This window comes from Myotis daubentonii, chromosome 3 (genome assembly GCF_963259705.1).
Source record: "Myotis daubentonii chromosome 3, mMyoDau2.1, whole genome shotgun sequence".
Lineage (NCBI taxonomy): Eukaryota > Metazoa > Chordata > Mammalia > Chiroptera > Vespertilionidae > Myotis > Myotis daubentonii.
Window position 1 is genome coordinate 186,722,719 of NC_081842.1, and position 19,995 is coordinate 186,742,713.

Below are 19,995 nucleotides of genomic sequence, written 5' to 3' on the forward strand. Positions count from 1 at the left end.
AAATGAGTTCGCGTGTCACTTCTGACGTGTCATAGGTTCGCCATCACTGGACTAGGAGGTCTTGGTTCCATTCTGAGTCAGAGCACATGCCCAGGTTGTGGGCTTGAATCCAGTAGAAGGCATGAAGGAGGCAGCCAATCAATGATTCTCTCTCTCTTCCTCAATCCAAATATATTTTTTAAAAAATCATCTTGGGTTTTATACATATCTGCACTAACAAATGTATCACTGTCTGCACAAGTTTAAGGTAATCATCCAGTAATTAAACTGCCTGCCAAAACATTATTCAGTTGCAAAAACAAACTGGTAAATATAATAAAAAATAAGAAACTATTTTTCAATAGTATAAAGAAAAACTATAATTGAATACCTAGGAATTAAGTAGGATCTTTAGGCAAGACACTTGAAACCGCTAGTAAAGAACATAGAATATGAGCTAAAAAATGGACAAACATTTTTATGTTCTTGGATAGGATGATGTAATATTCCTAAGATGTCAATTTCCCAAATTGGTCCATAAATTTAATGCATCATAATAAAAATTCCAGTTGGACTGTTTGAGGAACCTGATGAAGGTACTCTAAAATAAAATGAAGCAATAAAGGATCACAAATAGCTAAATCAATCCCATTAAGAAGAGCCTTGCCGAACAGGATATTAAGAAGTCCTAGTAATAAAGCAGTGTTATACTATTGCAAGCATGACAGATAGAAGACTGGAACAGAATAGAAAACTTGAAGGCAGAACTTTAGGCAATTAATATATGACACAGGGGGTGCCACAAAGCACTAAGGGGAAGTTTAGAAAGTTTAGGAGATAGTGTTGGGAAATCTAGCTCACTCCGTAGAGGTAAAACAAGCCAGAATCCCAGATTCCTATCTAACATCATGTACAAGGATTGAGTTTTGAAGGATTAAACATCAAATGTGAAAGGTAAAACTATGATTCTGCCAAGTCTCTTCTAATCCTGTTTCCTCAAGATGCCTTTGTAAAGTGGATAGTGAAATTCACATGAGAACAGTTATCCTTTTACACTTGGGGAAATTGACGCCGTAGGGGACGCCACGGTGCTTCGCCACGTTAGAACTCGACTCGAGTCCAACTGTCTCCCTGCGTTGCGCCCGGTCCCATTACTCTCTCCTTTGTCTGCTTCTGGGCTCACAGTTCGATGTCACAGAAGCTGGCCCGACCTCACTGTGCCCCTTGAAGCCCCGCCCCCTTGCGCGTCCCCGCCCCGGCCGCCGAGCCCCGCCCCCAGCCGCCCGCCGCGGCGTGGTGGCTCCGGCGCGTCCCCGCCCCGCTGTCCCCCGGCCACGCCCCTCCCGGATGCCATGACAACGAGTCTGCGCCCGGCGCACAGCTGCTTCTCGGGCGGGACCCAGGCTGGACCGCGGGCCCCGGCCTGGGGGCCACAGCTGCCACCGCCGCCTTCGTCTCCTCCCCGTCCCCGTCCCGCCCTGCGTCTCCTCGCCTCACTCGGGCCCACGGCCGGGGTCCCTCCCCGCCACCCCTCCCCGCGCGGATGCCGAAGGTGAAGGCGCTGCAATGCGCCCTGGCGCTGGAGATCCGCTCTGTGAGTACCGGTGACGTCCCAGCCCCGCCGCCTGGGTGCCAGTGAGCCCCCGAGTTTACACCGTCCACCTCCGAGAACCCCGAGTCACCCCAAACCTCCTTCACTCTCCGAGCCATACTTAGGTAGCCTCGACCCCTGGTCACCTCCGTCGTCTTCCCACCGCAAACTCCTGAGCGCCCTCCCACTCATGTCACGTAGAGGCCTGACCCCCAGCACTCGTCGCTTCATCCCAGTTTCCACTTGCAGTTTCTTCCAATCTTTTCTAAGCAGAGATTCTCCCCGCCCCCCACCCCCCCACCCCAACTTTCCAGTGAGTTACCTGGGGGCAGGCTTCTCTTTACGGTTCTCTTATTCTGCTCCTGTTCTCTTAGTGTTATTGGCCCCGCTTCCCTCCTTTCTGGGGGTGGGGTGGGGGTAGGATAGTGAGCATTTCTTCCCAAATCGCTTCAGGCGGACTTTTTCCAATTCCCAACCTTCTGATTAGGGGCCTTTTACTCTCAGTATTCCAAATCGAACCCCTACACCCAACAACTGAAGTATGCCGTCATTTCACACAGCACCTTGCCAGCCCCTCAGAAATCATTGCAGCCCCTCCAATCCCCAAACCTGCCCAACATTAAGAGGCAGCCCCTTATCCTTCGCGTCACTCTGAGAAAGACATCCATCCACCTTTAGAGAGGAACTACCTTTCTCCGAACTCCCTCTGGAGGACCTGCAGGTCCACGCAGTTGCTCCTGCCTTGCTGAAGGGGCTCCACCCCCAACCTGCTGTGCAAACCCAGCCCAGTCCTTCCTCTAGTGAGGGGCTTGGACCTCTCCATGCTCGAGGAAACTTCCTTCCCCGTTCTCTTTAGAGAACCCCCTCCTCCTCTCCAGATGAGAGCTGCCCCTCTCCAAAGAGCTTTTCCATACCCCAGTTGGAGACCTCCAAGCAGTTGGGAACCAAAAATTCCTCCTTGGGTCCCTTTTCTCTCCTCCCACCTCTGTGAGTCTTTTTATCTCTCAGATCAGTCTTTGATCTCATCAACACTGGGAGTGGGTGGTGGTGAGGGCATTTACATGTGCAACATCACTCCCCGGGGTGCTGCACCGCGCAGCCCTCTCCCTTCCTGCACACCCTGCACGCCCTGCACGCCCTGCATGCAAGGCTTCTCTTGCCCCTTACTCCCACCCTGGCAGCACCCCCCTTTCCCGGCGGTCCCGCCTGAGGCTGCTGCAGCACTGTCCCAGAAACCTCCCGGGAAGTCACAAGACTGTTTTAGGTCTTTTGTTAGGTCTGAAAGAAGGGAAGGCTGGGCGGGGCCGCGTGTGAGGCAGGGGTGGAGGAGATCAGTTTCTGGCACATCTCCGGTTGCCTTTAAACCAGCAGAGATTTTTCCCTCTGCTGCGTTGGAAACTCCATAGCCCTCGCGTCACATGGTTTCTTCCCAGAGCTGCCAACATTTGGCAAATGTTTTGCAAAGTGAGATTAGTTCAGCAAAAGAATACACAAAGTTTCCTAAACCACTTTTTTTCAGGGCAGTTGGCAAAACTCAACAGGCTTTATGACTGGCTGCTGCTTCCTCCCTGCTAACCAATGGGGTTTTGCAGCCCGATGAGAGCGCGGCCTGGCTGGCTGGCTCTGCTTCTCTTCCTTTGCTGATACAGACTTTCTAAGAGGAAGTGCTTCGTTGTGCTGTAACTGATTACTCCTGGAGGAGTCTGAGAAACAAATGTTATTTCACTCTTCTTTCTCCTCAGTACTAGTTGCACTACACAAAGCGAGTGACTGTAAAACGGAACTTGGTTGTTCATGGAGGCTTAAGAAATCATGCAGGTGGAAACATTCCTGTTTAATTTTTTTTTCCCCACCGATCTTTTGAGTCACAGGATTTTCATTGCTAAGAAATCTTAGCTTTTATTGGATTTATTCCTTTTTACAGGTGAGAAAATCATTGAGGCATAACATGACTATTTTTCTAGGGTTGCACAACTTTTAAGGGGCGCATCTGCAACAATATAATAAGTATTCTGATCTGTACAAGCCCTGTGAAATGGCTCTGATGATCAGAAGGAGCAAAAAAAGCCGTTACTAACCATACAAATTTAACACTTTTGACTAATGTGGCTTTGCTTGAATAGAGGAATTATGTGAGGAATTATTGCATCTTTTCTATTTAGATTTTTCTTTTCAATTTAATTTTTTGCATTTATATGGCATAAAAGTAACAATTATATAAAATGATGTACTCAGAGAAGTCTTGATGCCAGCCCTATTCAAACCTATTTCTATCTTTACTCATCTGCTATTGGTAACCATTTTTATTTGTTTTTTATTTATTCTTCTAGTATTTCCTTTTGTAATATAGTTAAGTAGATATGCATACCTATACAATAACCCAACCCATGTTCTTTTTAGTTTCATTTTTGAACAATAGGTAATATGTTACATAAGCTATTCTGCACTTGGTTTTTTTTCACTTATTAAACCCTGAGGATCATTCTACAACTATAAAAGATGGCATCTTCCTTTTTTCTCAACTTTTTATTGACATTTTTAATAAACATACAGAGTAGTTGGAAGAATAGTACAATGAATAACTATATCCCATGACATATGTACATTAATTTGATCTATTTGTACATATATGCGTATATATAATAAATATATTTTGCTGAAAACTTTCAAGTGAATTATTAATATCATGACATTTCACTCCTAAATACTTCAGTATACATCTTCTAAATATAAGGACATTTTTCTACATAACCACAAAACCATTACCACACACCTAAGAACTTAGTGATGATTTTTTAATATCTAGGCCATATTCAAGTTTCCCAGTTGTCTCAAAAATGAATTGTGTAGTTAATTTTTTCAAACCAGGATCCAGTCAAAGTTTACATGTTGAATTTCCTTGTTAGGTCTTTTTAATCCATTTTTATATAAAGCAGTTCTACTTTTTCATCACCTTGACATTTCCTCCCCCCCCCCCCCCACACACACAGTCTCCCTCCCCAATGCATTTAGATAAATTCATACCCTCATGTAACCATTACTCACATCAAGATTTACAACACTTCCATCACCCCAGAAAGTGCCCTAATGCCCCTTTAAACCCCATGCAGAGGCAACTACTATTCTGATTTGTCACTATAGTTTACTAGGACTTGAACTTCATATTTAATGGGGCCATGTAGTGAGTCATATTTTGTCTTGGCTTCTTTTGGTCAGCATATGCTTGAGATTCATCCATGTTTGTTGCTGTGTTTAACAGTGGTTTGGTCTTTTAGATTGTGGAGTAGTATTCTGTTATATGCACATATCATAATATGCTTATCTATTCTCTGTATTGGTGATTATTTGGATTATTTACAGGTTGTGGTTGACGGGGTAAAGGTTCTATAAACATTCATTCTTGTAAAAATCTTTTTGTGCATATTACCTTTTGAAGTGATGGGGTTCAGATATAGAATATCCTATGTTGTGTTATTGTTTGAATTTTTTGTAGTGACATTTAATTTGTTCCCCAGTTCCTATAAACTAGATATTAGATTATTATTATTATTATTATTAGTTATGGTATTACAAATGTGTCCTCATCCCCCCCACTGATATTAGATGTTTTATCTCTCCTTGCTTATTGAGTGTATGGCACTCCATTCTTCTCTCCCCTCATCCGCTCCATGTTTATTTATTTTTTTAAATATATTTTATTGATTTTTTACAGAGAGGAAGGGAGAGGGATAGAGAGTTAGAAACATCGATGAGAGAGAAGCATCGATCAGCTGCCTCCTGCACACCCGCCACTGGGGATGTGCCTGCAACCAAGGCACATGCCTTTGACCGGAATCGAACCTGGGACCCTTCAGTCTGCAGGCCGACGCTCTATCCAGTGAGCCAAACCGGCCAGGGCTCCATGTTTATTTTTGCTGCAGTTTTATATTAGTGGTAACCTCAACATTTTGCATTGCTCAACAGAGCCATATGACTTGAGAGAAAATATATTGCTAGGAATCAAGTGTGACTTTTTTCAATGAGTCTGGAGAATGATATGATATGCCAAGTAAATTGTTTTTAAAGAGCAGCAAAATAATATTTCCCATCACTTACACTTTTAATATTTGAAACATCTGTGATATGAAAAAGTAGTTTTTCTGTTTCTATCTTTTTATTATCTACTAGTTTGGTTTTCATGACATTATTTGGGAAAACGGAAGAAATTGGAGATATAAGAGTAAAGCCCAATGCCTGGGCAATGAAACAGGCTAATTCGCTTTACCTGAATAGTGCCAGTTTGGGGTTAGTTTATCTATATAATTCCAGCTTTTTCTTCTCTATACTCACTTCACCTCATTACCTCACTCAGATTATTGATAGCATTGGGACAAACAGATCTGGGTCCTTTTCAGTCATTACTCAGCTGAATGTGGTCCTTGTCCACGTGTCTGTGGCGTGGGATCTCAGTTTCCCTACAGTTGGTGGTAAATTTACCTGGAATATATACTTTAAAAAATGCTTTATAAAATACTTCAAATTTACAGAAAAAAACACACCCATGAATAATGTGATTCCCCCCCTGCCCCCCCAATTTAACAAATAGTAGTATGGTTTACATGTTTGCTGCAGATCTTTGTTTTAAAGACATAAAATGTTACAGATCTAGTTAAGGCCCCTTTGCACCTCTTCCAGATCTTTTTTCCTAGATTTAAGGTAATCAGTATCCTGAAGTAGGAGTATATTCTTTACATTCAGGTTTTTGTATTTTTACTACATATTTGTGTATGTCTAAGTATTACCTACACTATTGTTTTGTTTAAAACTTTACACAAATGGAATCATACGGTATGTATCCTTCTACAAACCTGTTTTTGCACTTCACTGTTTTTGAAATTTGTCAGTGTTGTTTCTTGCAGATCCAGCCCATTTCCTTAATTGCTGTGTAATGCTGTATGTTTATATGAGTGATTTAATTTTTATCCCCCTGTTGATGAACTTGTAAATGCCAGTGTTTTCGGATTTTTTAATATTACAGTGTTACAGTGAATATATTTGTACGTATCTCCTGGTGTCCATGTGAAACAGCTCAATAGTATTATAGCTCAATAATGAAACAGCACAACTGTGGAACTGCATGGCTGTGAGGTGGTCTAGGGCCAGGTGAACTCAGGTATGGCCCCTCTCCTGCTAGACAGCTCACCCTGCTTGGCTCTTTCCTCTCTGCTCTGGAGACATGGGAGAAATGGAGTCTTCCATCTCTGGAGGAAAGGGAAAGTGTGCTTTCTAAGCCAGAGGTAAGGTGACATATGTAGAGAAGTCCCCATCCCAGTCCCTGAATGGTCAGTCGTCATGCATATAAGGACTCCAAATCCTCACATTTTGATTGCTCCAAAAAGTGCTGTCCCGATTGTTCAGAATGGAGCTGCTGATTGATGGGTGAAGATGCTCTGATTGGAAGGGGGAAATCTCAGTCCTATTGGTTGAAATACAACTCCAGGAACTCCTTTGTAAGGGCTGGCTCACACTGTAGGAACACATTGCAGGCGGCAGTTCAATGCAGGCTTCTCTACAAAGTGCCACTCGTGTGAGAGGCCTCTGTTTAGAAATGGCTAGTGGGTTCTGTTCTTTATTTGATTTGATTTTCAATTTGAACCAGTTAGCTCACAAAAGCAATTTATGGTAGGGCCCACAGCTGCAAATATTATATCTTTGAGCCTGAGCATTTACATGTAGAAATATATTTTTTATTATAATTTTTTTTTCAGTTTGTACACTGCTGAGTACAAAGGGCACAAAGTCTTAGTCATTTATTAAATGCAATAGTCTATTAATATTGCAGGTAATGGTTGTCAGTCTAATAATGGTAGCTATTACTGAATAAATGCTCTCAGGTACTGTGCTAAGCACTTTGAATGTATTGTGTTGATTCATTTACGGTTTGATTTTAAGTAAATCACCTATTCTTTTTTAGGGCTTTGTTGTTTTCATATATGTAAGAAATAAGGCGAGCCCCCAAATTCAGGGGTCCGGGTAGAACACAAAACATACTTGGTAGCCAGGCAGCAAGGCAATAAATATCTTTACTTCTGCACAGAAGGGTGTGCACGCACCCTGAGCAGGCTGCCTGCTGGGCTTTTTAATCTTGACACATGTGACCTGTCCTTTACTCTGATTGGAGCTCAGGCGCACAGTCTTTCTTGATTGGCTAATTCCAAGGGTGGGGTTGGCCTTTGCTGTTTCAAGATTGCGGCCCCCAGGGGAGCTGCAAGCCATGCAGCCAACATGGTGGCTGCCAAGTCACACAGTCCAAAATGGCAGCTGTCTAAACTGTTCTTTGACAGAAAAGATGACTTGTTCATTCTCATAGTATATAAAATATCAAAAGCCATATTAGGTAATCTTTGAGCTTCTTCTTAATAATGAAAGTTGGTGTTTTTAGACACATTGATGAGCAAAATAAAATTTCTGTCCTTGGGATGTACAAATAAAAGAGGTGAGATGTACCCATTTAATTAAAATGCATGGTGGCAATAATTAGAACCTTATGAGCACTACAAAATGCTAAATCTAAAACATATTTACTTGCATATAGTAAATTCATAATCAATATCTGAATTAGATTGAATGAATAGTGTTAACTGGTGAATCAAGAGAAGTTTCTCTTTTTGTAAGAAATGATAGTTGGTGCAAGCCTTGGAAGTTGGTGGGAGTAAATTAGGAGATGGGATGGAGTAGTGAGGCGGAGTAATCCAGATCATGGAAGAAGACGAGGCAAGAAAGCAATGTGTGTATTTAGAGAATAATAAAAGATATACTTTGACCCTATTATGAGGGGGTGTTGGGTAAGAGTACTATGTGGGTAGGTTAGATTCAAATTTTAGAGAGCCTTTAAGATCCTCAGAGCACGTGTGACCACTGACAGTGCAATAGGGTAGGGACTGCAGGGATCGTACTGTGGATTTTTTAGAAACACCACATTTTGTGCCTATACTTTCTGTCAACTACAAGGATAATTAAGTGCAATTTTATATTTAAAAATATTTTACTGGGCTACAAATGTACAATTCACTTGCTTTGATACTTTGTCATATTGCTTTTGATGAGGGTGTATATCAGCTCCTATTTGGGGTAATACAAGTCAAATTTGTGCTTTTTATTGGTGTTTTGTGTGTGTGTTTTCTAGTATAGTGCTTTATTTCTGCTGATTCTTAATCCTTTGTGATGAAATGATGCTGAATAAGTTTATGTCAGCATTCAGCATAGAGTGGGGCCCTAAGGCTGACTGTTTAGAATTATTAGTGTCTGTCCCAAGAATTAGTGCATAGAACTTCAAATATGGCACAGATAACCAAATGGAAAATCATATATTTCTCAGAGGGATGGAACTTATAAAGGCATTTCCTTTAACTCTCAATGCTTAGAATCTCTATCTTTTTATTTGTGCATTTTTATTAGCTTAGCAGACTAGTGTTTTTATGTAATGTTTTATGTCATATAGGCTGGATAGACCAGGAAATTTATAAAGCAGTTACATACATCTACCTAATTTCTTTCAGGTAACTTGTCCAGGAGTAGTGCTTAAAGACAAGGAGGACATCTATCTTAGCATCTGTGTGTTTGGCCAATATAAAAAGACACAATGTGTCCCAGCCACTTTTCCATTGGTCTTCAATGCCAGAATGGTGTTTGAAAAGGTGAGTTCAAATCTCAGATCAAAATGAATGAACAAAAAATGAAAGTAGTTCCACACTTTGAATAAAATCCCAGAACCCAAATTATTGTTGCTGACCATGTACTTTGATTTAATTCAAAGGAAGATTTGTCACATGAATTTGGAGGCTTGAAAATAAATATGTATTATATTATACCTTGAATCAATTACCTCTTTTTTATAATGGATCAGTTCATTTCTAAAATTGTCATAGTGAACTTTATGTCAAATATATTCAATTCTAAATAATAATTTTCATAAAAAAGAGAGAGGAGATGGTAACAACAGGTCATATTTTATTATGGCTATCTTGTGATACTTCCTTCTATAAGTCACATTTCTTCCTTCCCCCAAAACTGCTGCTTTTGGTTATTACCAATCATATTTCTCACTTTAAAATTTATTTTTGCCTCTATTTCCATTTCCCTTGCCCTTCCTTCCTTCCTTCCTTCCTTCCTTCCTTCCTTCCTTCCTTCCTTCCTTCCTTCCTTCCTTCCTTCTTCCTTTTCTCCACAAATAATTACCCAGTACCTGCTCTATTGCATGTATTTTAAAGCGCTGGGTAGACAAACATCTTCCCCTCTTGGAGTTTCAGTTTAATAGGAGAAACAGACAAAATTAAGTAAACATATGAATAATGTAATTTTAGATAGTGATAAGTGTCATGAAAAGAATAAAGGGAGGGTAAGCAACTGAGTGGGGCTGAAGGATTAAGGGGATTATCTACTTTAAACGGTGGTCAAAGAAGGCAATTACATTTAAGCTGAGCCTCAATTATGGGACAGTATCAGTTATTTGAAGGTCTAGGCAAGGAAAAACATTCTAGGCAGAGGAATCCTATATAATAAAAGCCTAATATGCAAATCAACCAAATAGTGGAATGACCAGTAGAACAACTGTGCTATGATGCACACTGACCACCAGGGGGCAGATGCTCAATGCAGGAGCTGCCCCCAGCCCATAGGCCTCAGGCCAGACAAGGGGGGGTGTGAGCGGGGGGGGGGGGGGGGCCTGATTGCCCTGCTGGTAGCTCAGCAGAGGGAGGCGACCGGCGACCAGCAGCAGTGGCAGGGGAGGGGGCCAGTGAGCAGGCGGCGCCAGGCCAGCCAAGGTGAGTGCCTGCCGGACCTCTGATCACCCTGCCAATTGCCCCACGGGTTGGTCCTGATTACCGGCAGGCCTAGGGACCCTAAATGCGCACGAATTTCTAGTAGCAAATATAAAGGCTTCCTGTTGGAAATAAGCTTGATAATTTGGAGGAACACCAAGAAGGCCAATGTTATCATGGTAACAAAAGAAAGGGAAGAACGCTAGCAGATGAAGTATGAGAGGAAGGCAGAGGCAGCTGTAATGCTTGTGAAATCTTCCAGTGATCATGGAAGCAGAAAAGAAGTGATAGTTTTCTGTAATGTCAACAGTTTTTTTTGGTTGGAAAAGGAATATGTTGGGCACAGGAGGGAATAAGTTATAGATATGTGCCTTTCACGTCCTGTTCTCCATCCTGTTTCCTCTCCATTCTCTAGGTGTTCCCTGAAGCAGTAGACCCTGGAGATGTGGTTGCACAACTTGAATGTAAGTTTAATTTTTAAATCATGGATCTAAGACATTTTAGAATCTTTAGAATCGTGCTCTTTAATCCTGAATTGGATAAAAGTCAAAAAGCTTGTTAATCCTGAATTGGGTTTAATAAGAATTTTTATAATCTTGAGCATTTTTTTAAAAATTTTAGAATATACCTGGAAATAATGATAAAAAAATACATGTGCTACAGAGAGGCTGGGAATTTTTTTCTTTTTCTGTGGTTGATCTGTGGAAAACAAAAACACTTAGTGGGTGGGAAGAGATAAACCAAAGAACTTGTATACATAACTCTTGGACACAGACAATAGGGCGGTGAAGGCCTTGGTGGAGTGGTGGGTGTGGGTTAGAAGAGGTCAGTGGGGGAATAAAAGGGAAATATGTAATACTTTCAACAATAAAGATTAAAAAATACTTCTGGAGAACTATTTATTAAGATAATGCAGATTGTTTATAATGTAAGAACAGAGATTCAATTTAGGTAGAACTTGGCCCTGCAGACAAAAATATGTCTTTACTCTCAGTGTATTGCAAATTAAGAGAGTAAATAAGAGAAGATTACTGTAATGGTAGTTTAAAATACATATGTTTTGCATTTTGAATTACATTTAAAGTTAATAAATTATTTGAAAGAGACATTTTCAAGGTTGTGGGTAACAGTAAATTCTTCAAAGTACTAGAAGTCAACTGTAAAAAGGTACAGCTATTTGTGAGAGCAGCAATGTAAAGGTATACACGTGGGAATAAGTTATTTGAGCTCTGGGTATGAAATGAAAAGCTCTGTTGTTTATCCCTGTAGTTAGGGATCAGGGATCCCGAGATGGGTCTACCATGTAACTGTGTTCTAACATGTAACTGTGCTCTAATATGGAACTGTGGATGAAAAGGTCAAAAATAGTGGGTATCATCAGTGTCAGTCATCTCCTCCACACCTTCCCCCGTTCACACCCCACTGGGACTTAGCAATGTGGAAACATGGAACCTAGAACCATGCTAGGATCTGGGCGTATACAGAGGGATAGGCGGGCTCATTGTCCTACATTCAGAGAATTTGTAGTTTAGTGACTCTTCTCCAGAAAATTCACAGCCTGGATCTTATTTTTTTAAAGCTGTTCTATTACTTGGTATTTTGTTTTTCAATGTGGCAGACTAGGTAGGTGGAAATTCAGTGCCAGTGTATTATATCATGAACATTTTACTCAGTATCTGGGAAGTTGTGTATCTTAGAAAGTATAGAAATAATTATTTTGTCATTCTGAAATTTTTCTGTTATAAAAATACTTATCTATCAATAATTGAATCTAAAAACTAAAACAAGCAAGCAAAACAGAGACAGAATTTCCACTTATTCTCTACAGGAATTGTGAGTCACATATATTATTTCCTATATGTAACATACAAAACTAATGTGTGTTTGTCTGTTTGTCTGAAATCCAAAATCCATTAATGAAGAATATGTTATCTGAAAGCAAGTTAAGCATGGTCCAAATGCTCAAGGAGATTCTAGTCTCCTTTTAATTGGACAGTTTGGTAAACAGTCTTTATCTGAGGTATCAGAGAAAGCACTTACAACAGTTCTTGGCACACAGTAAACACTTAAAAATGTACCTTATTATCGGAGGTATGTTATTATTATTGTTATTACTGGAGAACTTACCAGTTCCATTTAACACCTATAAGGAAATTCCAGAGGCCCAGAATCACCTAAGATGCTGGGGAAGTGTATATTTATGATATAGGAAATGATATTAAGTGCCAATGATATTAAATAAATAATAGAGGTATTTTACATTCATAGAGAGGCATTCTCTTTAAGGAGATTTCAAAAAAATATATTTTATTGATTTTTACAGAGAGGAAGGGGGAGGGATAGAGAGTTAGAAACATCCATGAGAGAGAAACATTAATCAGCTGCCTCCAGCACACCCATTACTGGGGATGTGTCCACAACCAAGGTACATGCCCTTGACTGGAATCGAACCTGGGACCCTTAAGTCTGCAGGCCGATGCTCTATCCACTGAGCCAAACCGGTTAGGGCAAGGAGATGGTTTTAATCCTGGAATTTATCAGAATAAAATTAGTTATAGCTAAAACTATACACTGGGAACCATTTTTAGGCAAGAAAGAGAATGACAATTTTCTACTTTTTTGTTGAAACTGGATTTTCATCCTTTCTCACTGAAGGGTTACATTCTGTTACACACACACACACACACACACACACACACACACACACACACACACACACACACACTATACTTCTACAAATACACTTCCTAAAAAGCTGTTCATATGATAAACATAATGCTTGCTCCCTCACTTCTTTCCAGTCCCTGCTCAAATTCATCATCATAAAAGAAGCCTTTTCTCACCAGTGTAGCTAAAATAGCATCACCTTTTTGCCGGGAGCCGGTCCATGCTTGCTGTTTCAAGGGACCTGGCATATATGGCATACTGTTCTTAATATGTTTGCTCACCTTCTTGGCACTATGTGTTTTAACCAAGGTCTCTGAGAAAGGTTGTTTTCCCCAGGTAGGGATTTTCCCCTGAAGTTAGGGAGGGAATAAAACCCCTCAACTAAGTGCCAGGCGGGTAATTAATCCCTTTAACTACGAACAATCATGCTTAAACTACATAATCTTTTCTCCCTGGAATGGAGATAAGAAACGCCCTAACCTTTGTAATAGAGATTGATAGGATTGAATCAACTGGTATAAATACAGTTGTAACAAGACAGAAAGAGACAGAACTCAGAACACAGAACTCAGAACACAGGGCTTGGAAGACAGGACCAAGAGAGACAGAGCCTAGGCACAGAACCTACACAGAACGTTCTCTAGAGGCAGAAGAACTTCGCTGGAGAGAGCATGCCGGAGGATCCTGGACAGGGACTGGCCTCGGAGCCTGGAGGCGGAGCCTGGCAAGAGATCAACTGAACACTGTCTCCATGCCCTTCCTTGGTCAATATCTCAATCTCGATCTCATTCATTATCTTTAGGGTGTTCATATTTTCTACACCAGAATATTTTGAGAGTAAAATAGCATGCTTTTAATATTTCCACCAAAACAATAGGTGTAAAAGGGTACTGCTCAGGGCAAATAGTGATGAGTGATCTTCCTATGTTTCTTCCTACTGCTATGTTATTTATTTTTTATTTTTTCTTTCTTTAGAAATGGCAATTTTATAAGACCAGAAACTTTTCCTGTTTTGTTTGCTATATCTCTAGTGCATATGGCAGTGCATGGCACATGCTAAATATTTGATATCCAGGGAGTTAAATAAAATATCATAATTAACTACCTTTCACTATTATTTTTATGAGTGTTGGAACTATTCTATTGAGAGATACCTATTTGTAGTGTCATAATTCTTTGGTTAGGAAATACATTTTGTATTTGAACATTTATAATATAATAGCTGCTCTGGCTTCATTCCCTTCAACATTTGGATAAAGAGGAGATGTGATCTTTCTTTATACTGCAGTCGATTACTAGGTGTCCCTGGGGCTTTTTCTTGCCTGTAGGGAAAAATGGCAGTTTCCTTAGAGCCCCTGCTTTTCAGCTTCTGGGAATGGGTACTTACCTGGTGTTTGGGGAGTTTAAAATGCTCTCAGGTGGAGATTTGAAGGCTGAGAACAGATGCTTGCCTGGATCCTTAGGAGAACTTGTAGAACTCAGGATGCGTGTTTTAAATTCACAATGGCAAGTGCATGCCAACCAATTCATCTTCACCTTTGTAGTCAGGGCAGGTAAATTGGTGTTTAGAAAAAATTATTATCGTTCTTGCTGACACCCAGGGTTAACAGCCTTCTGGCATTCTCTCAAGGTATTTCCTGTAGCTTTTGGTTCGCTCCCTGTGACTAGGATTTCTGTATTATTGCAGTGCATTTATTTTTAACTCACACTGAAAGTACATGAAAATGAAAGTTCTACAGAGGAAGGAGAAAAATTGTCATTACTTAGTTATAAGATGAAGGGCAACTATAAGATGAGGTTAATTACATGTTCCAGTAGATGTAATTTACATTAACTTAGGGTTGGTTTCCAGCAGCATTATTTTTTCCATAAAGCATTTCCTTCAATAATTTAAGGTCTTTCTTCCTGAAGTATTTTTGCCAAAATGTAGTTTTTTAATCAAAGGAATAGAATGTTTTTTTATAGAAACTAGGAAATAGTTTTTCTCAGAAGTTAATCTGTGTTCTTATGATAGAATGTAAACTAAACAAACTCAAACAATTACTTTTCAGGCCTTTTCTTTATAGCTGAGGCATTTCAGTAACAATATAACCTACACTATTTATTTCATTACTTCACTTTGTTTGGCAGTTAATCATTGTGTCGCTGATAGATTCAGAAGGTATAGAGTATTTTTGTTGCTGGTGGAAATGGGGTCCTTGTGAGAAAAGCATTTCAGGGACCATGCATGGGAGGATGTGCGGTACTAATCAGGTTTATTAAAGTTGGAGCAAACACAAAGGACTGCCCCAGGTTCAGCTCTGTCCTGCTGTGGACGAAGTCTAGCCCTGACTTCATTGAGCCCAGAGGAAAGGTCAGGGTCCAGAAATTCTGTGCCGTTGGTTCAGTTCAGTTCAGTCTCTGCCCTTATCTAGCTAGCTTAGCCTCTGCTCCTGGCTGCTCTCCCACAGTGCTGTGTTTCCATACCCAGTACTCCGGCTTGCACTTGGAGCCTGGTTGTAGTCCACATGGCTGAGGCCCTCATGGCTGCTACATAGAGAGGGGAGAGAGAATGTGCAAACAGAGATGAGAGGTAGGTAGGTAGGTTGGTAGATAGATAGATAGATAGATAGATACTGATTTGTTGTTCCACTTATTTATGCATTCATTGGTTGATTCTTGTATGTGCCTGGGCATCAAACCTGCATCCTTGGCATCCCAGGACGATGCTCTAACTAGTAGACTACCCAGCTAGGGCTGAAGAATACTCTTATAATTACTCTCTAATTTGTCTTTTGGTGGTAGATCATCTTGATTTTTATTTATCTTAACAGTGTATTTATTTCATCTCTTAAAAAAGGATATTTTTGCTAAATACTGGGATTATTGTCTTCCAGACTTTAGAAAATACTATTCCATTGTCTTTTTATTTCCTTAGTTTCTATTGTGAAATCGTCTGTCAATTTTATTATTACTTCCTCTGAGGTATTCTGTCATTTTCCACTTGTTCCTTTTAATATTTCATGTCTTTGTTTTCCTGTAGTTTTATTTTGATGTGCCCAACTGTGTGTGTGTGTGTGCATTTTAAAATATATTCTGCTTGATGTTTGTATTTTGATACCTTTCTTCAGATACATTTTTAAACATTAACTTTTTAAATATTCCCTTGCCCCTTTCTCTGCTCTCCTTTGCAAACCCAATTACAGTGTCAGACATTCTATCTCTTTTTTCTCCTTTCTCTGTTCTCTAACTTTTGGCTTTCTGTGGCTCATTTGTAATTTGTTGATAAAACCCATCCATGGTGTTTAATTTTAGGTTATTTTATTTCTATGTTAAAAATTTTCCATTTGGTTGTTTATAATGGTCTCCAGTTTGCTGTTAAACATTCTCAATCTTTTATTTTATTGAGCATATTAAGCATATTTTAAGTCTCAGTCTGATAAACTTTTTTTTTCTGAATCTCCTATTTATATGCTTTTATTTTCTGTGATCTCTTAGTTTTCGATTCAAATACTCATTTTTTTCTACTGACTTGGTCAGTTTTCATTGAATGTCAGACTTTGAATATAAAAATTATAGAAATAATTTGAAACCTTAGATGAGGATATTTTCCTTCTGACCAGAATTATGATTGTTTCAGCCGATTGCTAGGGAACACGGGCATTTCTGGATTACCTTAATTCAGATAGGATTTTGTATGATTCAGATTTATGCTTCAGTTACTAGTTGGCTGTCTTAGTATGTTTGGCCTGCTACAACAAATATAGACTCAGAGGCTTATTAAACAATAGAAATGTATTTCTCCCAGTTCTGCAGTTTGCAAAGTCCCAGATCAAGACATCAGTAGTTTCCATGTCTGGTGAGGGTCCATTTTCTATTCATTGATGGCCATCTTCTCTCTGTATTCTCACATGGTGGAAGGAGCAGGAAAGCTCTCTAGGGTCTCTGTTATAAGGACACTAATTCCATTTATGACTTTGCCCTAATTACCTCCCAACAATCCAAACTCCAAATATTACATTGGGGGTTAGGATTTCAGCATATGAATTTTAGGGACTACAAACATTCAGTACATAACTATTTTTAGTTTACTCTTTACTCTTACGGTTTATCTTTTCAAGTTCCAGTTCTAGCTAGTTAATCAGGCCATTGTCTCTCCTCTCTCTTCCCAAGGCCTTGGTACTCCAATTTGTGTTCCTCTACTTCATGAGATTATTAAAAGCTATGAGAGAACAGAGGATTTTTCAAGGCGATGAAAATACTATCAATTATATTATTTATAATGATGGAAATATGTCATTATACATTTGTCCAAACCCACAGAATATATGCCACAAGGAGTAAACAATATGGCAAACTGTGGACTTTGGGCGATTATGATATGGCAATGTAGGTTCATCCTTGGTAAAAAACAAAACGTACTATTCCTGTGAGTGATGTTGATAACGGGGGAGGCTATGCATGTTTGGGGGCTGGGAATATATGGGAAATCTCTGTGCTTCCCTGCCAATTGTGTTGTAAAAGTAAGACTACACTAAAAAAAAAAAATAAAGTCTTAAAAAAATCAGAAAGAAAACCCCACAGAGGGTGGAGGGTTAATCTCTACTATAGATTAGTAAAGCCACAAGAAACATATCAACAATATATATGTGTGTACAGACACACACACACACACACACACACACACACACACGTAGTCCACCCAACAATTACTTTGACTTTTAGATACTTCTAAAATAAAGTAACTAACGTTTGTTTGTTATTCATTTGTTAAACTTTCAGATGATACAGCATTGTTTGAGTTGATTCAACTAGTTCCACCAGGTACTGTATTATATTTGATAAGGTAATCGACATGTGAGCCCATTTCAATGAAATGCTTTTTAAATATCTCATCTTTTTCCCTCCTTCCCAAATTAAGAACAATGTTGAGTTTCTAGTATTGGTCCACTATGTATAAAATTGAATAAGTAGTAATAATTGAAAGCAAAGAAAAAAAATCCTGATATTATTCTAGTATATTTTGTGACTTCCATAAAAATTGTTAGGTTTTTGTGATTTTTCTAAAACTATATGCTTTTTTGATAGTCAGTTATCTGTTTTTATTTATTGACTGCTATTGGAAATTGAGGGAAATAAAACCTTACCTATTTAGCAAACATTACAAATCCCTAGAATAGGTAGAGTTACAATATGGAGGATAGTTTTATTTCTATTATTGATATCTATAATTATAGAAGAAATCTGTCTTAATCAAGTACTTATTTATGTGAAAAATAGAAAACTGTATTTATTGAAAACTAGTTACTTGAAAAAATTTGAATATTAAGTATATACCTAATTCAGATAATAACAAATTCTAGAAAATGTCTCTATATATTTTTTCAATATGTAATCTAATAACTTACAGTGGCAGGTGGAAAATAATGGAAGATAGAAAAAATTGTAGAGATTGTAATTAAATTTCAGATCTGTGAATGTCATGGCAACTTGATACATTTACAAAGCTTCTTTTTCTAAGGAACCCACAGGTACTCATTAAATTTAGATGAATAGTCTCCCTTCTACAAAAGGGGATAGGGATAATTAGTAATATGTGCTGCATGTCTGAATAAGGAAATGTGTTAATCTATTGAACATAACTTTAATTTTCTTTTCAAAGAATAAAACTATGACCCTGAAGCAGGTATTTCAGTAAGGCGTCAGGCATTTATATATTGTGCCTGATAATTTGGTTTCTAAATAGAATATTTTGTTATAATTTGAATCACAGGATATCTTTCTTGTAGTGGGTGAAACACTGTCTACCTATGAGGAAAATACACGAGATTTCATGTTCCCGGGTCCAAACCAACTTTCTGGGCACCATGATTCAAACCGCCAGGTTACCATGAGGAGGATTTCTGGCCTTCGAGTAAGTGCTTACTATTTTCTGAGTTGATTTGTAATGCAGGATCAGTGTTAAAAACCACCACCAAACCCTCAATACCTGAAATGTGAGGAACTAATTCAAAGTTTAATTTGGTTTAAACATAATGATTTTCTGAAATTTTGGTGTTATTTTAAACATACTGAAATTAAATGAAAATAAGTCAGCAAAACCCATGCATCTACCATCCAAAATTTTTAAGTGCTGTTTTGCTTTATATTCACATTTCTCTCCTTTCTTTACCCCTCCTCCCACTATTTCTGTCTGTCTCTCTTCTCTCTTTTGTCCCCTCAAAAGAATGACCAGTAAACATTTGGAAAGATGCTCAATCTCATTAACATTAAATAAGGAAATCCTAATTAAAACAACCATGTGACTTCACTTGTATAGCCATAAAATGATAAAATTTAATAAATCTCACAATATCAAAAGGGTGAAAAAAGAAAACTCTAATGCTGCTATGCCATGCAAATGGGAACAATCACAATTCAGAATTATTTAGTAAAGGCAAGGGTTCTCATCGCCTATGATGTTCTAAATATATATCTTAGAGATATATTTTCACTGGTATACTGAGAGTCTTCTTAGGAATGTTCATGTATTGCACTGTTTATAATAGTGAAACATTGAAATGCTCTTTAGAAGGAATTTAGATAGATTATCATTGTATGTTCATGTAATGGAAATATATATTTGTAAGCTGCATTATGACAATACACTCCCCATCCTTCTTCCAACTTCCTTCAGCTTCCATTGGATGATTTCAAAATATTTTCATCCCTGAAAATGTTCTTCTTTTAGAGAAGCTGAGGAGAGCCTCTGCTGTTTCAAAGAAGAAAAAAGCAAAAGTTATCTAGCTTGAAATAATTTGGACATTTTTTACTAACTTTATAATATACTAGAGTAATCTGAGTAAGGAGAGTGGGGTAATATATGAGTCAATATGGTGAATTAAGTAATTTCTCCTATGGGGTGAGTTGATGATATGCTCCATCCTAGGAAATAGCAACTTCAGCTTGCTGAAAGTACAGAATTTGACTAATTAGCAA

At 38.9% G+C, this 19,995-nt stretch overlaps 1 protein-coding gene across 5 annotated transcripts in view; it reads left to right on the forward strand.

Annotated features, from left to right (window-relative positions):
- Positions 1 to 1,317: 1,317 nt before the first annotated feature.
- The window catches only part of SPATA6 (spermatogenesis associated 6), a 52,653-nt gene continuing 33,975 nt past the window's right edge, over positions 1,318 to 19,995 (forward strand). For 2 of the 5 annotated variants that reach the window (XM_059689650.1, XM_059689654.1), the window contains exons 1-5: positions 1,319 to 1,573; positions 9,109 to 9,246; positions 10,787 to 10,835; positions 17,800 to 17,841; positions 18,807 to 18,931. In XM_059689650.1, the coding sequence (XP_059545633.1) occupies positions 1,523 to 1,573; positions 9,109 to 9,246; positions 10,787 to 10,835; positions 17,800 to 17,841; positions 18,807 to 18,931 (405 nt within the window). In that variant the 5' untranslated portion in view covers positions 1,319 to 1,522. Of the gene's footprint in view, positions 1,574 to 9,108; positions 9,247 to 10,786; positions 10,836 to 17,799; positions 17,842 to 18,790; positions 18,932 to 19,995 lie in introns of those variants that run through there. The other 3 variants (XM_059689653.1, XM_059689651.1, XM_059689655.1) reach the window with 3 other exon arrangements.